The following is a 15,217-nucleotide window of genomic DNA, read 5'->3' as shown; positions in this document are numbered from 1 at the left end:
AAAGAAAATATGAATAACAGATAAATTCTATTTTCATGGCTTTGTTGATTATCTCCTCCCTGAAACCATCTTTCCAGATTAGAGAGTATTTTGGCATTACAACTATTTCCATTAGCATGAGGCTCATGCAAATGAGGTAGCAGATATGGATTCAGTACCCTTATTGTACCTTTAAAATCACACATTCATGCTATTCATTAGAAGGCGAATGAGGTTTGGATTACCTCAAATCTATCTCCATCATCTGATAGGAAAAGAAGTAGGAAAATGTCAAAACCTATACCCTATTACTCTGGGATAAGTAGTACCAGTCCCATATTAATGAAAGTACAATTGCCTCCATTGCAACCCCCAAGTATTTGAGGGAGTAGTTCTGATTCCTATCACTGAGGGGGGGGGGACAAAAAGGCCCAAAGTGACTTGTGACCAGTTTTCCTAGTTTGAACAATTCAGAATAAAACTGAGTATGGCAGGGAAACAGAGGAATTCAGTAAGCCAACAAGTACAGACATTTCCAAGTTAGAAAAATCTGGTTTATGGCATGCATGTGAACAAAACTCTGTAAGGTAACATTATTTTAATAACTTAAGCATACAGATATGATCCTCCCAGGGAAATAAGCTGTCATTAATAGAAACTATTTGAATAAGTGAAGCTTACTCCAAGATATATGCAACAAATGAGCGTGCTACGCTTATTTATCTTTTAAGAGAAAGTAGTGTTCCATTTAGTGGCAAAAATTACCCAACCTCCAGAGCTCAAAAAACAAATCCAATTTTTTCTCAATTAAGGCAACTACACCAGAATAAGAGAATAAGAAATCATTTGTCACTCCTGATGGTAGTTGATGGTAATAAATCATAGATTAAAATGGCTGTTTTTTGTGGACTAGCCTAGGAACCTAACAAATATTTGCAACATTGTTTCCATGAAAAAATACATTCCAAACTCCAACTGTAAGACTGAAAATACAAACTTTTTACAATAAAACCCTTTTATAAATCAGAAATTTCCTATATTTATTGGGTTTTGAGTTATACTATACAGGGTAATGTAAGGGGGGGGGAATTCTAGTTAAACTATCTAAAATCTAATGAGTGGTCACCAATAAATTATAAGTTTTAGCAAGAGTATTTAATTGTTTAAGTATTTATTACAGAGCATTAGGATCAGAGAGAAAGGTAAAAATCTAACTATTTCTAAGAGACCCTATCATCCAACCCACCATGGTGAGGTCAGGAACCAAAAGAGAGAGAACCCCTCCCCCAGAGTCTGCTTCCTACTTCGTGTCCTCCTCCCAGAAATGGGAGGCTCCTCAAGTTGATTGGCTGGTAGCTTTGATAGACAGTACCCACGAGCAAATGTCACTTCCTGCTGCCAAAGAAAAGCCACATGGCCTTGCCCTCAGAGGCCTTCCTTCTCCTCATGGTGGAGCTTTCCTACAGTAAGTCTCCAGCAGGTGACGTCATTCCAATTGTTACAGTAATGAGGAAAATAATATGAATTTATTTTATATCCTGCAACTTTGCCAAAGTTTTTCATTGTTTCTGGTAGGTTTTTGGTTGATTCTCTAGGATCCTCTAAGTATACCATCATATCATCTGCAGAGTGATAGTTTTATTTCCTCCTTGCTTCTTCTAATTCCTTCAATTTCCTCTTCTCTTATTGTTAACATTTCTAGTACAATATTGATTAATAGAGGTGATAATGGACATCCCTGTTTCACTTCTGATCTTATTGGAAAGGCCATTACAAAAAATGCTTGCTGATGGTTTTAGGTAGATACTGTTTATCATTTTAAGGAAAGCTCCATTTATTTATTTATTTATTTATTTATTTATTTATTTATTTATTCCTATGCTCTCTAGTGTTTTTAATAGGAATGAGTGCTGTATTTTTTCAAAAGCGTTTTCTGCATCTATTGAGATAATCATATGATTTCTGTTGTTGTTGTTATTGGTATGGTCAATTATGCTGATAGTTTTCCTACTGTTGAACTAGTCCTGCATTCCTGGTATAAATCCCACCTGGTCATAGTGTATTATTTGGGTTATAAATTGCTGTAATCTCTTTGCTAATATTTTATTTAAAATTGTTGCATCAATATTCATTAGGAAAATTGGTCTATAATTGTCTTTCTCTGTTTTGACTTTTCCTTAATTATGTATCAAGGCCATATTTATGTTATAAAAGGAATTTGGTAGAACTCCACCTATTTTTCCAAATAATTTATATAGTCTTGGAATTAATTGTTCTTTAAATGTTTGGTAGAATTCACTTGTGACTCCATTTGGCCCTGGAGATTTTTTTCTTATGGAGTTCATTGATGGCTTGTTCAATTTATTAATTTCTAAAATGGGGCTATTCAAGTCTTTTATTTCCTCTTCTGTTAATCTGCACAATTTATATTTTTGTAAATATTCATCCATTTCCTTTAGATTGTCAGATTTATTGGCATACAGTTGGGCAAAATAGCTACTAATTATTCTTTTAATTGATACTGGTAATTTGGTTTACTTCTTTCTTTTTTAAAATCAAATTAAGCAAAAGTTTGTCTATTATATTTATTTTTTTCATAAAACCAACTATTAGTTTTATTTATTAATTCTATAGTTTTCTTTGATTTTCAGAATTTCTGATTTAGTATTTAATTGGGGTTTTTAAATTTGTTCTTTTTCTAGCTTTTTTAGTTGCATCCCCAATTTATTGATCTCCAATGAGCAAAATAATAATTAACATTTAAACCTCTTTAAAGTTTGCAAAGTACTTAAATATATTATCTTAATTGATCTTCACAACAACCCTGGGAGGTAGTTATTATTTCCTCCATTTTACAAGATGAGGGAAATGAGACAGAAGATGCCTACATACTAGGCATCTGAAGCAGGTTTGAACTTGGGGCTTCCTGACTCCAAGTCCAGCACTCTGCATACTTCACCACCTACCATAATAAAATTAAAAAAGAAATAAATGCCTCTTGTCACAATGGCAAGGAAGAATTAAAAGATAGAAGTTCGGATAAAGATGAGCAGTAAGAACCAAAGGACCTCTACATTTATCAAATTCTACAATTTTCATAAGATTTTTAGTGATTACAGAACATTAATTTCTCTTTTAAGAATTTTCTCTTTTCCTTTTCTCTTTTGCAGCTATGTCTCCAACAAAGCCAGTAAAGCTGCTTCTGTGCTACTTTATTCCCTATGGTCTCACACGGATCTCCACAATGCCTACAAGAAGGTAAGACAGCTCAAAGGAATTAGATCCATGTCTAGTCCACAGTCTTCTTCTGCAAATCAGCAATCTAGTCTATTTAGTGACCTCAACAAAACCTTCAGTTTTACAAAGGAGGAAACTGAGGCTCAGAGAAACTAAGTCTCTCAGGGTCACACAGATCATAAACAGCAGAGCTAAGACTGTGGTGGGTGAAAGATAAAATGATGAGAAAACAAAGGTTTGAGTTTCCAAGCATTTCATTGAATGCCAATTGCCTCAGCTTTGGCAGTGAACCCCAAATAGATTTTTATACATTAAGATCAATCAAATAAGACCTCTATGAATTAATAGGAAACAAAGTAACATTAGGTAATCTGATTTCTAACTGGAGGAAAGATTAGGGACTTTCTAATGGGGGGGGGGGTGCGCGGGGAGAGTGAACAGGTGCAACTTCCTGAAATCAGAAAAAGAACTGTCTCACTCCCCGCCAGGTGTCTGGAAATCAAAGGTACTTAGAAACAACTGATTGATCAGTATGGGGCCAGTTTTCAGAAAGTTTCTTGTATCAATCTTAGGATCTGACTGGGTTTCTGATCAGCATAACCTAGGTGGTCCAGCTTCCCAGCCATGCAGGGCTAAGCTTAAACAATGCAATCAGGTATTCTTCCCACTCCCACAATTGAATAATGTTTCCTCATAAGACAGAAATTGGACCAGATCCAAAATTGAATAGAAAGGGAAATGAACTAGCTTCAGAATTGAGTCACAAGATGAAATGAGTGTGTTCTCCTAATTTCCCTTATGACTTATGGTGGACTGGGCAGCCCCAAATCTTTAAGTTTTTTTCATATATCCATGATCAGAATTACATGTTAGATTAGAGATCAAATTACTTAAAGGACTCAGACTATGTTTTACTCAGGGCCCAGCTTCTCCATTTGGTGAATTAATCAAGTCTAACTATTTATCCTTTCATTGTCAGGGTTTGAGGAAAAAGGAAGAAATTACCTTAGTATAGGCAAGCCAGGTTTACTATTTGTTGTCTATTCTAATAGTCTGAAGAGCTTTAGGAGAAAAACAAATAAAATTATATTTGGAGCTTTTCTACGCATTAAAATGTCCCATGCTATTCCTTTTCTCCTATCTCCTCTCCCTCCAATTATTGAAAGTTGGCTATATAGGCAAAATGTTACTGTATTGCCCCAACACCCAAAACCTTAAAAAAATTCCACTTAACTAATTTCATTAGTCCTTTGAAGTTCACTGCCTTGGAATTAACCTATAATTCAAAGTGGGTTTAGTGTTGTGGAATGCATCATGGGTCTAAACTAAATAATGATGACTTATATGCTTAAGCCTTGGTGAGAAATAGCTAAAAAATATACATCCTCATTTGAAAGCTATTGTTATTCATAATGTCTTTTTTTTTTGTCTTAGGCTCAATTTAAGAAGACAAATTTTATCAACAATCAGACAATCAAAGCTTACCATTCTCTTAAAGACTAAGCCAGAACTACATCTCAGCTTGTCCATGTTTTTTTTAGTTTCTGCCTCACCACTGATCAACTGCATAAAGCCTCCAGAAGTAACAGGCTGATTTTTAGGCTCATCCCAGAAGACACCCCACCCCTCCCTAAAAGCCTGTCCTATTACTTAGCTTTTCCTCTTTTATTTGAATCTTGTCCTGAATTCCTAAGAAAGAATTGGAAAATATAATGCTGGGCTTCTGCCAGAACACTTTTGTAAGTTTACTTTTTGCCACTGTTGACAACTTCTAACACCACAGACCATTTGGATACAGGAGTATTTTCCCCAGGCCTTCATCACTGGACTGGCTACAATCTCTTGACTTGTCCTTGTCCATCTTGAGCCCAAGGCAAACCAACTCAACTTCATCATCCTCTTCTCTCAAGCCCTATTACCCTGCCAGATGCCAGCTTTGGATTACTACAGACATCTGCTGACTTCACTCATACTCATGTGCTGCTAAAAGAAGCTGAAGAAAATCGCCATAGCAAGCCTCAACTAGGCCATTACTTCACCAAGGCAATCTTATTATAGCTCCTTAGTTGATTCATTATCATATTCATTACCATGGCGGTTCTTCCAGACATTTTTATCCCTTCTCAAACCTTCCAAGACTCCCTTTCTCCTCACCCACTCAGCTGAGAACTTTGCTTCACATTTCACTTTAATAAAGTGAAGCCATTTGCAGAGAGCTTTCTCCTCTTCCCTCTACTCATTTCATACAATTCAAATGACTCCTGACATTATCTCCTTCACTCATATTTCTCATGAAAAGATGGTCCTTCTCCAAGGTACCTTTATGTGCACAAGTGATTCCATTCCATCCCATCTTCTCCCCTTCCTGCCATCATAACTATTCTCACTCATCTCCAATGACTCTCTGTCTACTGGCTGCTTTCCTACAAATATACCTATGCCTTTCTGATCCTTAAAAATTCCACACTCAGGGGGCAGCTAGGTGGTGCAGTGGATAAAGCACTGGCCCTGGATTCAGGAGGACCTAAGTTCAAATCCAGCCTCAGGCACTTGACACTTAACTAGCTGTTACCTTGGGCAAGTCACTTGACCCTCATTACCCTGCAAAGAAAAAAAAGAGAAAAGAGAAAGAAAATTCCACACTTGATCCTTGTAACCATCGTCCTAGATCTCTTCTTGCTTTTGTGAACAATGTCCTTGAGAAAGCCATCCAGAATTAGTGCCTTTATTTTTCTTTACTCCCACCCTCTTAATTCATTGCTTCATTATTCAACTTCATTAATCAACCAAAACTTCTCTCTCCAAAATTACTAATGATCTCTTAACTGCCAGATCTAAAGGTCTTTTCCCAATCCTCATCCCTCTTGACCTTTCTGCAGACTTTGAGAAACGGCACTGTCACCACCCTCTCCTTGATACACTCTTTTCTCTAGGTTTTCATGACAGAATTCCTTTCTTGTTCTTCCCCTGCCTGTCTAAATGCTCTTTCTCTGTATCTTTTGCTGAATCTTCGTCCACTAACCATCTAGGTGAGCCCTTTTCTCCCTCCAAACTGTTTCACTTGGTAACCTAATCAGCTCCTGTGGATCTAATTATCATCTCTATGCTGATGATTCTCATATCTTCTTATCCAGCACTGAGCTCTTTCATCTACAACTGCCTATCAGACATTTCAAACTGGCCATACCATAAAAACTTAAATTCAACATGTCCAAGACTGAACTCATCTTTTCCTTAAAACCCTCTCTTCTTCCAAAGTTTCCTATTACTGTAAAGAACACCATGCTCCTAGGCTCACATTCTCATCTCATTCTCACCAACCATATTCAATCTTTTGTCATCTTATTGTTTCAACCTTCATAACATCTCTATAAAATTCCCCTTTCTGTCCTCTGACACTGTCACCACCCTAATTTAGGCCTTCATCACCTTGCACCTGGACGACTACAACAACCTGCTAGTTTTTTGGCCTGCCTGCCTCAAGTCTCTCCCTACTCCAATCCATCCTCCACTAAGCTATCAAATTGATTTTCCTAAAATGCACAGATGTGTGTGTGTCTGTCTCTCCCTCTCCCTCCCCCCCCCCCTCTCTCTCTCACACACACACACACACACACACACACACACACACACACACACACACACACACGGTAAAGTCCAGTGGCTCCCTACTACCTCCAGTATCAAATATAAATATAAAATCCTTTGTTTGATTTTTAAAGTCCTTCATAACATGGCTTCTTCCTATCTTTCCAGTTTTCTTACACCTTACTCACTTCCACGTACTCTGTGATCCAATGACCCTACATTTCCTTGCTGTTTCTCACATAAGAAACACCATCTCCAGATTCAGCTTTTTCAGTGGCTGTTCCCCATGGCTAGAATAATTTTCGTCGTCATCTCCACCTCCTGATTTCCCTGGCTTCCTTCAAGACTCAGTTAAAGTCTCACCTTCTACAAGAAACTTCTCTCAGTCCTTCTTAAACTTAGTGCCTTTCCTCTGAGATAGCCTCTGATCTATCATACATACATACTACATTCACATTTATGCATGTATACACACACAGACATGCTATACACACATGTTTATACACACACATATAGAAAAATGTCTTGTTTATACATAGTTGCTTGCATGTTTTGTCACTCATTGTGAGCTCCTTGATGACAGGGACTGGTTTTTTGCCTTTTAGCCCCAGGGCTTAGCATAATGTCTAACACATAGTAGGAGATTATTAATAAATGCTAATTGACTAACTTACTAATTTATCCTAGCAAAGTATATTAGGAATTAACATTGTTGCCCTCTCCCCACTAGTCTCCTGAAATGGGACTGTACATGAATATTAATAGGAAAAGGTTATTAAGGATTTTAAACATTTGAAATATTAACTTTTTTCCTTTTTCAAGTTTTATTAGACCTATACACATTTCTGTACCCTTGAATCATAGGTTTCTTGTTTGTTTTACATGGTGTTGAATCAGAATGGAAACAGTAAATTGTAAGAAAAATAAAGTAAAAAACTGCAAGAGGATATTCAGCTTGTTGACTCTTCCTCTCTTATATGAAAAAATACAACTGAGAAAAACATTTAAGCCCAATTTATAGCCTAGACCAATACATCATATTGAAAACCACATGTAGAAATGAAGTAAGGATGGATAATTTAGAAAACGAGTGGGCAGAGAAAAGCAATCATGGTTTTGACGTATTTTCTATAGACATGGGTGAATGGAGTTATCTTCCAAAGATACTCATTTTCCCATTAATTTTTATATTCTTTAAAAGCAAACTCCATTTTTAGTTTCAAGTATAATCCCCTATTTCTGTTCTACAAACTATATGAAAATGCTCATTTTATTTAGTGTTTGAAAAGTTTTAAATGTTTTTTATAGTGTCAAAAGATAAACGAAAATATTGTGAAGGCAGTGGCTGTCTTACTTAAATTCCATGGCATTTTGACCATGAAAAGATATATACAGTATTTTATCCCCATGTCTTAGACTATTTTGTTCTATTTGTCCCATAAAAATCCTGCCTTATTTTTTAAAATATTCTTTTGATTCCTTGCAGTGGAAGATCTGCTTTGGGGACTGCAAGCGACCTTCTTGCTTTCCATAGGAGCTTGAATATATTTGAGGACATGCTACACAGAATGATATGGTCTAATAGAGAATTGTCTGTACCAATTATTCTAGGAGCTACCAATTTCCCACAAAAAAGTATTTTGAGGTCTTCTTGGAAAAGGAGGTTTTCCATTTTTCCAAATGCTTTTTTTGGGACCTGATGGAGATACACAAAGTTTTGACTACCAAATGAAAGAATATGCCAAAAGGGAGAAACACAAAAAGTGCTGCTTAATCACCACCTGCAACAATGCAGTCAAAACATTAGCAAATGAGGGAAAGTGAGATTTAAAAATGAATATACGAGCATTAAACTCCCCCTTTTAACTTTTCCCTCAATGTGTCCCAGACCACTAAGAAAAAGAAGCCTCTGAGCTTAAATCTGTGAGGGATTAGTTTTTTATCACTTGGGAATTAATTAGACAACAAAAGGTGATACCAATTAGGGAAATAGGGAAGGTAGAAATACAAATGAATAATCTTAGATCTAAGCTTAGTCTATTTTCCTTTATAAAACTCACCGAATTTGATACTGCCCGCCAGGCCGAGAACCAGCACACATGCGCGCCGCCATAGCTAAGTTTAAAAAACCAGAGAGAGCCCCACTTCCATTCCTTCCTTAGTTTTTAAACTGCTGTCCCGGAAGTTGGTGCCTTTGGACAAGGCGTACTTAGCCAGCTCTCTGGGCAGCAGCAGGCGCAGGGCCATTTGTTGCGGTCTCCTCCCCAAAAGTGCGGTCCTTCAAAAGCCTCTTCAGTAGCATACACTCAATTCTCAAAAGCTAAAACTTCCATTTTTTTTTACCACAGGGCTTACTCTAAATAAGGGGTATGAGTTTATAGTGTAACAAGGATTTTCATGTGGATAGCCTACACTTAGAATTACAACAGGAAACACCCACTGTAACTTTTTTAGTGACTACAGTATATTAGCTATTTGTTGTATGAATAAAGTAACTATTAAGCATATGCCAAGCACTTAGAATAAAAATAAAAGAAAAATGAAAACATTTCTTTCCTCAGTGAGCTTACATTCTAATGGGTGAAAACAATACACAAAAAGAAAAAAGAGGTTAGGGAAAAGCTGGAACAGAGATAAGAGGAATGAGGATGGCTGACTTGGGCGGCTCCTCAAATGAAGATTCCAGGGAGGAATTCAACAGAGGAGGAAGGGAGGCATCTTCTAGGGTAAGAAGACAGCTGGAGTAGAAGTGGAAAAGTCAGAAATAGAGCTAAGAAAATGTGAATTTTGGTTTCTCATACTAAGATGAAGGTTGGTCACTTCTCATAAGGAAAGCCTGCTTTGAGACAAGAGAGTATTAGGAGCTTTGGTTTTATTTGTGCAAAAGCCCTTTAATTTGATTAAAATGATCTATTTTACATTTTGCAATGCTCCCTTTCTCTTGTTTGGTCATCAACCTGTAATTCACTTAACGTCTTCTTTAAGTATTTGGATGTATATATCGTCAGTATTGATATTACTTCATTGTCTTTTAGGAAGATGTAATTTCCTTCCTTTAAATTTTTTGCTTTTGCTTTGTCAGATATCAGGATTTTTTTTTTTTACTTTGCTGATTTTTTTTTTTTACTTTAGCCTTAGCATAATAGATTCTGCTCTAACTCTTACCTTTACTATGTGTCTCTCTGCTTCAAGTATGTTTCTTTCTTTCTTTTTTTTTTTTTGCAGGCAGTGGGGGTTAAGTGTGACTTAAAGTGTCTGAGGCCGGATTTGAACTCAGGTACTCTTGAATCCAGGGCCGGTGCTTTAACCACTGTGCCATCTAGCTGCCCCTCAAGTATGTTTCTTATAAACAACAAATTGTAGGATTCTGTTTTTCGATTCACTCTGTTTTATAGGAGAGTTCATTGTATTCACATTTACATTTATGTATGTATTTCCCTCCATCCTATTTTTCCTCCTGTTTGTCTTCTCTCTCCTTTCACTCTTTCCCTCCTCAACAGTGTTTTGCTACCACCTCCCTCAGTCTGCCCTCTCTTTTGTCCACCTTTTACTTAATCTCTTCCCCTCCTACTTTCCTGTCAGGTAGGATAGATTTCTTTTCTTTTCTTTTCCTTTTTTTGGTGAGGCAATTGGGGTTAAGTGATTTGCCCAGGGTCACACAGCTGGTAAGTGTGAAGTGTCTGAGGCTGAATTTGAACTCAGGTCCTCCTGACTCCAGGGCCGGTGCTCTATCCACTGTGCCACCTAGCTGCCCCAGTAAGATAGATTTCTATGGTCAACTGACTGTGTATTGTATTCCTCCTTTGAGCCAATATTGATGAGAGTAAGGTTCAAGTGATGCCCATCTTTCTCTCTACTATAGGTTTTTCCTCACCTCTTCATGTGAAATAATTTACCCCATTCTACCTCTCCCTTCCTTCTGTACCCAGTGCACTCCTCTTTCATATCCTTTATTTTTAATGTCATTTCCTCAAATCCACCTATTGCCCATTGCCTTGCCCAGAAACTATGTCTCTTGAACCTTTTTAAATGTCACATACCACCTTTTTTTTACTTCAGCTAGTAGACTCTGTGTGTCTCTACTTCAAGTGTATTTCTTGTAAACAGTATATTGTAGGATTTGTTTTTTATTTATGTTGCTTCTATTCTATGAGTGCATACCATTCATATTCACTTATTACTGTGTATTTCCTTCCATTTTATTTTTCCTCCTATTTGTCCTATTTCTCCTTTTACCCTTTCCATGTTCCTGTCCTATATTCCTTCTCGCTATACATACAATTTTAAAGAACTACAAATATCATCTTCCCATGTAGGAATATAAACAATTCAGCTCCATTCACTTCCCTATGTTTCCTTTTTCCTTTTCCCCTTTTTAGGTTTCTCTTGGGTCTTGATATTGGAGATCAAATTTTGGGTTCGATTCTGGTCTCCTTATGAAAGCTGAATTTTGCCAGGTTGTAGACCTTCTGGAATATCAGATTCAATGATCTGATCCCTTAATGTTGCAGCTGTTAAATCCTGTGTAATCCTAATTATGGCTCTCTGATATTTGAATGGGGGGGGGTGGCAATGAGTGTTAAGTAACTTGCCTAGGGTCACACAGCTAGTAAGTGTCTGAGGTCAGATTTAAACTCAGGTCCTTCTGAATCCAAGGCCAGTGCTTTATCCACTGTGCCACCTAGCTGCCCTGAATTGTTTCTTTCTGGCTACTTGCATTATTTTTCCTTGACCTGATCTGAAATTTGGCTATAATGTTCCTTGGAATAATTTTGGGATCTCTTTTGTGAGGTGATTGGTAGATTCTTTCAATGTCTATTTTGCCCTCAGATATCAGGACAGTTTTCCTTGATAATTTCTCAAAAGATGTTGATTATGGCTTTTAGGTAGTCCAATGATTATGATATTATCTCTCCTGGATCTATTTTCCAGGTCAGTTGTTTTTTCAATGAGGTATTTTACATTTTCTTCTATTTTTTTTCTTTTGAATTTGTTGGATTGATTCTTGATGTCTCATAGGGTCCTTAGCTTCCACTTGCCCAATTCCAACTTTTAAGGAGTTGTTTTCTGCAATTAGCTTTTGTACTTCCTTTTCCATTAGGTCAATTCTACTTTTTAAGCAGTTGTTTTCTTTTTCCAAGCTGTTGACTTTTTTTTCCCCATAATTCTCTTGCATCACTCTTATTGCTTTTCCCAATTTTTCCCCGCCTCTCTTATATTATTTATAAGCTCCTTTTTGAGCTCTTCTATGAGTTCTTTCTGGGCTTGAGACCATTTCCCATTTTTGTTTGGGGTTTTGTCCATAGATGTCTTCAAACTGTTGTCCTCTTCTGAATTTGTGTCTTGATTTTCCCTGTTACCATAACTTTCTATGGTCAGTCTTTTTTTTGCTCATCCTTCTTGGCCTTTTCCTTTTCTTTTAAATTTGAGCTCTGCTCCCTGGGGTGTAAGGGGCACTGTCTCAGGCTTCTTTTGTCAGGGGGGTATGGGCCATGAATGTTTACCTGGTGCTGCACTGATGCTGCCCTGAGGCCCACAGGGCACCCTAGTGTCTGGTGCTGCACTGAGGAGGTGAGGTGGCTGGTTCTGCTGGAGGCAGTAGGGGTCTGGCAGCTTGCTTGGTGCTGAGCTGGAGTCCTAGAGCTGGTGTTTGGCCTGTGTTGAGGCCAGTGGGGTGTTTCTGCTATTTCACTGAAGCACACCCTGGGTTATGCTGAAGCACTTGGCAGTTCTCTGAGCTGGAGTCTGCCCATGCCTTTGGCTATGCTGTGGCATGTGTGTGGAGGGGGAGGGGGTTCTGGTGTTGGTGTTTGCCTGCTCCACGCCTGCTCAGGATCTTCTACTGGTTTGCCAAGATGGGGCTTGCAGGAATGCCTCCTGTCCTGGACTATGTTCTTCTTTTACCCAAGTGAGACTGACCTTTCTTGCTGATCTTTCAAGTTTCTTGGGCTAAAAGATTGTTTCACCCTGTCTTTTTGCTGGTTCTGCTGTTTCAGGATTTGTTTGGGGGTTCTATTTCATGGTTATTTGGAGGTGAATGTGAGAGAGTTATAGTGACTTTCTGCTTATACCACCATCTTGGCTCCCCCTGCTGGCCTTATAAAATCATTAATTTGCCCAGAAACTATGTCTCTTGAACCTTTTTAAATGTCACATACCACCTTTTTTTTACTTCAGCTAGTAGACTCTGTGTGTCTCTACTTCAAGTGTATTTCTTGTAAACAGTATATTGTAGGATTCGTTTTTTATTTATATTGCTTCTATTTTATGAGTGCATACCATTCACATTCACTTATTACTGTGTATTTCCTTCCATTTTATTTTTCCTCCTATTTGTCCTATTTCTCCTTTTACCCTTTCCATGTTCAACAGTGTTTTGCTTCTGACCACCACCTCCCCCCATCTAGCCTCCCTTCTGTTTGTCCCCCTTTAACTTAATACCCTGCTCTCCTACTTCCCTATAGGGTAAGATAGATTTCTATGCCCAACTGATTGTTATTCCTTCTTTGTATGTCATTCCCTCTTTGAGCCAATCCTGATGAGAGTAAGGTTCAATCAATGCCCACCACCCACCCTCCCATATTCCCCTTCACTGTAATAGGTCTTTCTCACCTCTTCATTCTACCTCTCCTTTCCTCACCCCTTAATTTTTATATGTCCTTCCCTCAGTTACCTTATGCACTCTCTATGTATACTCCTTCTAACTCCAGTAATAGGGATATAGTTCTTAAGAATTACAAGTATCATATAAAATGTTTAGCCTTATTGAATTCCTTTTGCTTTCTCTTTCCTTTTTACCTTTTAATGCTTATCTTGAGTCTTGAAAAAAAATTTTGGTTCTGCTCTGGTCTTTTCATCAGGAAAGCTTGAAAGTTTTCATTGAATGACCATTTTCCCCCCTGAAGGATTATATTCAGTTTCATTCTTAGTTGTAGTCATAACTCCTTTGTCTTCCAGAATATTATATTCCATGACCTTTAATGTTGAAGCTGCTAAATCCTGTGTAATCCTGACTGTGGCTCCCTGATATTTGAATTATTTCTTTGTGGGTGCTTGCAATATTTTTTCCTTTACCTGGGAGTTCTGGAATTTGGCTATAATGTTCCTGGGAGTTTTCATTTTGGGATCTCTTTTAGGAGGTGATCAATGGATTTTTTCAATGTCTATTTTGCCTTCTGGTTCTAGGACAGTTTTCTTTGATAATTTCTTGTCCATGTCCATAGTCTTTCAGGTAGTACAATAATCCTTAAATTATCTCTCCTGGATCTGTTTTCCAGGTCAGTTGTTTTTCCAATAAGATATTTTACATTTCCTTCTATTTTTTTCCTTCTTTTTATTTTGTTTGACTGATTTTCAGAGTCATTACCTCTGACTTCCCCAATTCTATTTTTTAAGGAATTATTTTCTTCAGTTAGCTTTTGTACCTCCTTTAACATTTGGCCAATTCTACTTTTAAAGGAGTTGTTTTCTTCAGTTAATTTTTTTTTTCCTATTTGGTCAATTTTATTTTTTTAAGTTGTTTTCCTTTCCCAAGCTGTTGATGCTCTATTGCATATCTCTAATTTCTTTTCTGAATTTTTTTCAACCTTTTTGACCTCATCAAAGAAGGCTTTTGGGGCTTGAGACCAATTTATATTCCCCTTTGAGGCTTCACATGTAGTCATTTTGATATTTTCCTCTTCTGAGTTCATGTTTTGATCTTCCCTGTCACCATGATAACTTTCTATGGTTGGGTGTTTTTGTTTTGTTTTGTTTTGTTTTTGCTCATTTTTAGCTTGTTTTTAACTCTGCTCCTGGGGCACAGGGTGTACTGTCCCAAGTTTCTTGCACTGGGGCCCGGGGCATGTTCACTGACTTTCTGCACTGTGGCCTCTAGGGCTCATGACTTGGATTGGCCTAGTTATACCTGTTGTGCCCAGTTCCTGGGCTGGCAATTTGCCTTCTCTGCTGGGCCTAGAGGCCTCAAAGCTGGCCTGCTGTGCCACTATCCTACTGAGGCAGAACCAAGGGGCCTCAGTTGCTGATCTGTGCTATGGCTAAGTGCCTTCTGATAGACACTGGCTCTAGTGGGTTGTGCTCCCCTTCCACCCAAGTGAGACAGACCTTTGCTTAAGTCTGAGTTATCTTGAGCTGAATAATTGTTTCGCTCCTTTTTTTTGTGGGTTCTGTAGCTCCAGAATTCATTTAGAGGATTGATTTAATGTTGTCTTTGAGGGAGACTGGAGACTCAGGGAACTTCCTGGCTTCTCTCCACCATCTTGGCTCCACCCCCACGCCCCATCAAGTACTTTTAGCACATGACAAAACCAGTTTTTGGTTTTTTCTAATAATAAACATTTTTATTTATAGTTCTGAGTTCCAAATTTTAACCCTCTTTCCCTCCCTCCCCTATCCCTCTCTCAGGGGGCAAGCA

At 37.8% G+C, this 15,217-nt stretch overlaps 1 protein-coding gene across 1 annotated transcript in view; it reads left to right on the top strand.

Annotated features, from left to right (window-relative positions):
- The window catches only part of PKP2 (plakophilin 2), a 148,118-nt gene extending 141,316 nt beyond the window's left edge, over positions 1–6,802 (top strand). The window contains 2 exon segments of the mRNA XM_043969362.1: positions 3,150–3,237; positions 4,651–6,802. Of these exon segments, the coding sequence (XP_043825297.1) occupies positions 3,150–3,237; positions 4,651–4,719 (157 nt within the window). The 3' untranslated portion in view covers positions 4,720–6,802.
- Positions 6,803–15,217: the final 8,415 nt, after the last annotated feature.

Source organism: Dromiciops gliroides, chromosome 5 (genome assembly GCF_019393635.1).
Source record: "Dromiciops gliroides isolate mDroGli1 chromosome 5, mDroGli1.pri, whole genome shotgun sequence".
Classification (NCBI taxonomy): domain Eukaryota; kingdom Metazoa; phylum Chordata; class Mammalia; order Microbiotheria; family Microbiotheriidae; genus Dromiciops; species Dromiciops gliroides.
This window is presented reverse-complemented; position numbering and strand designations above follow the sequence as displayed.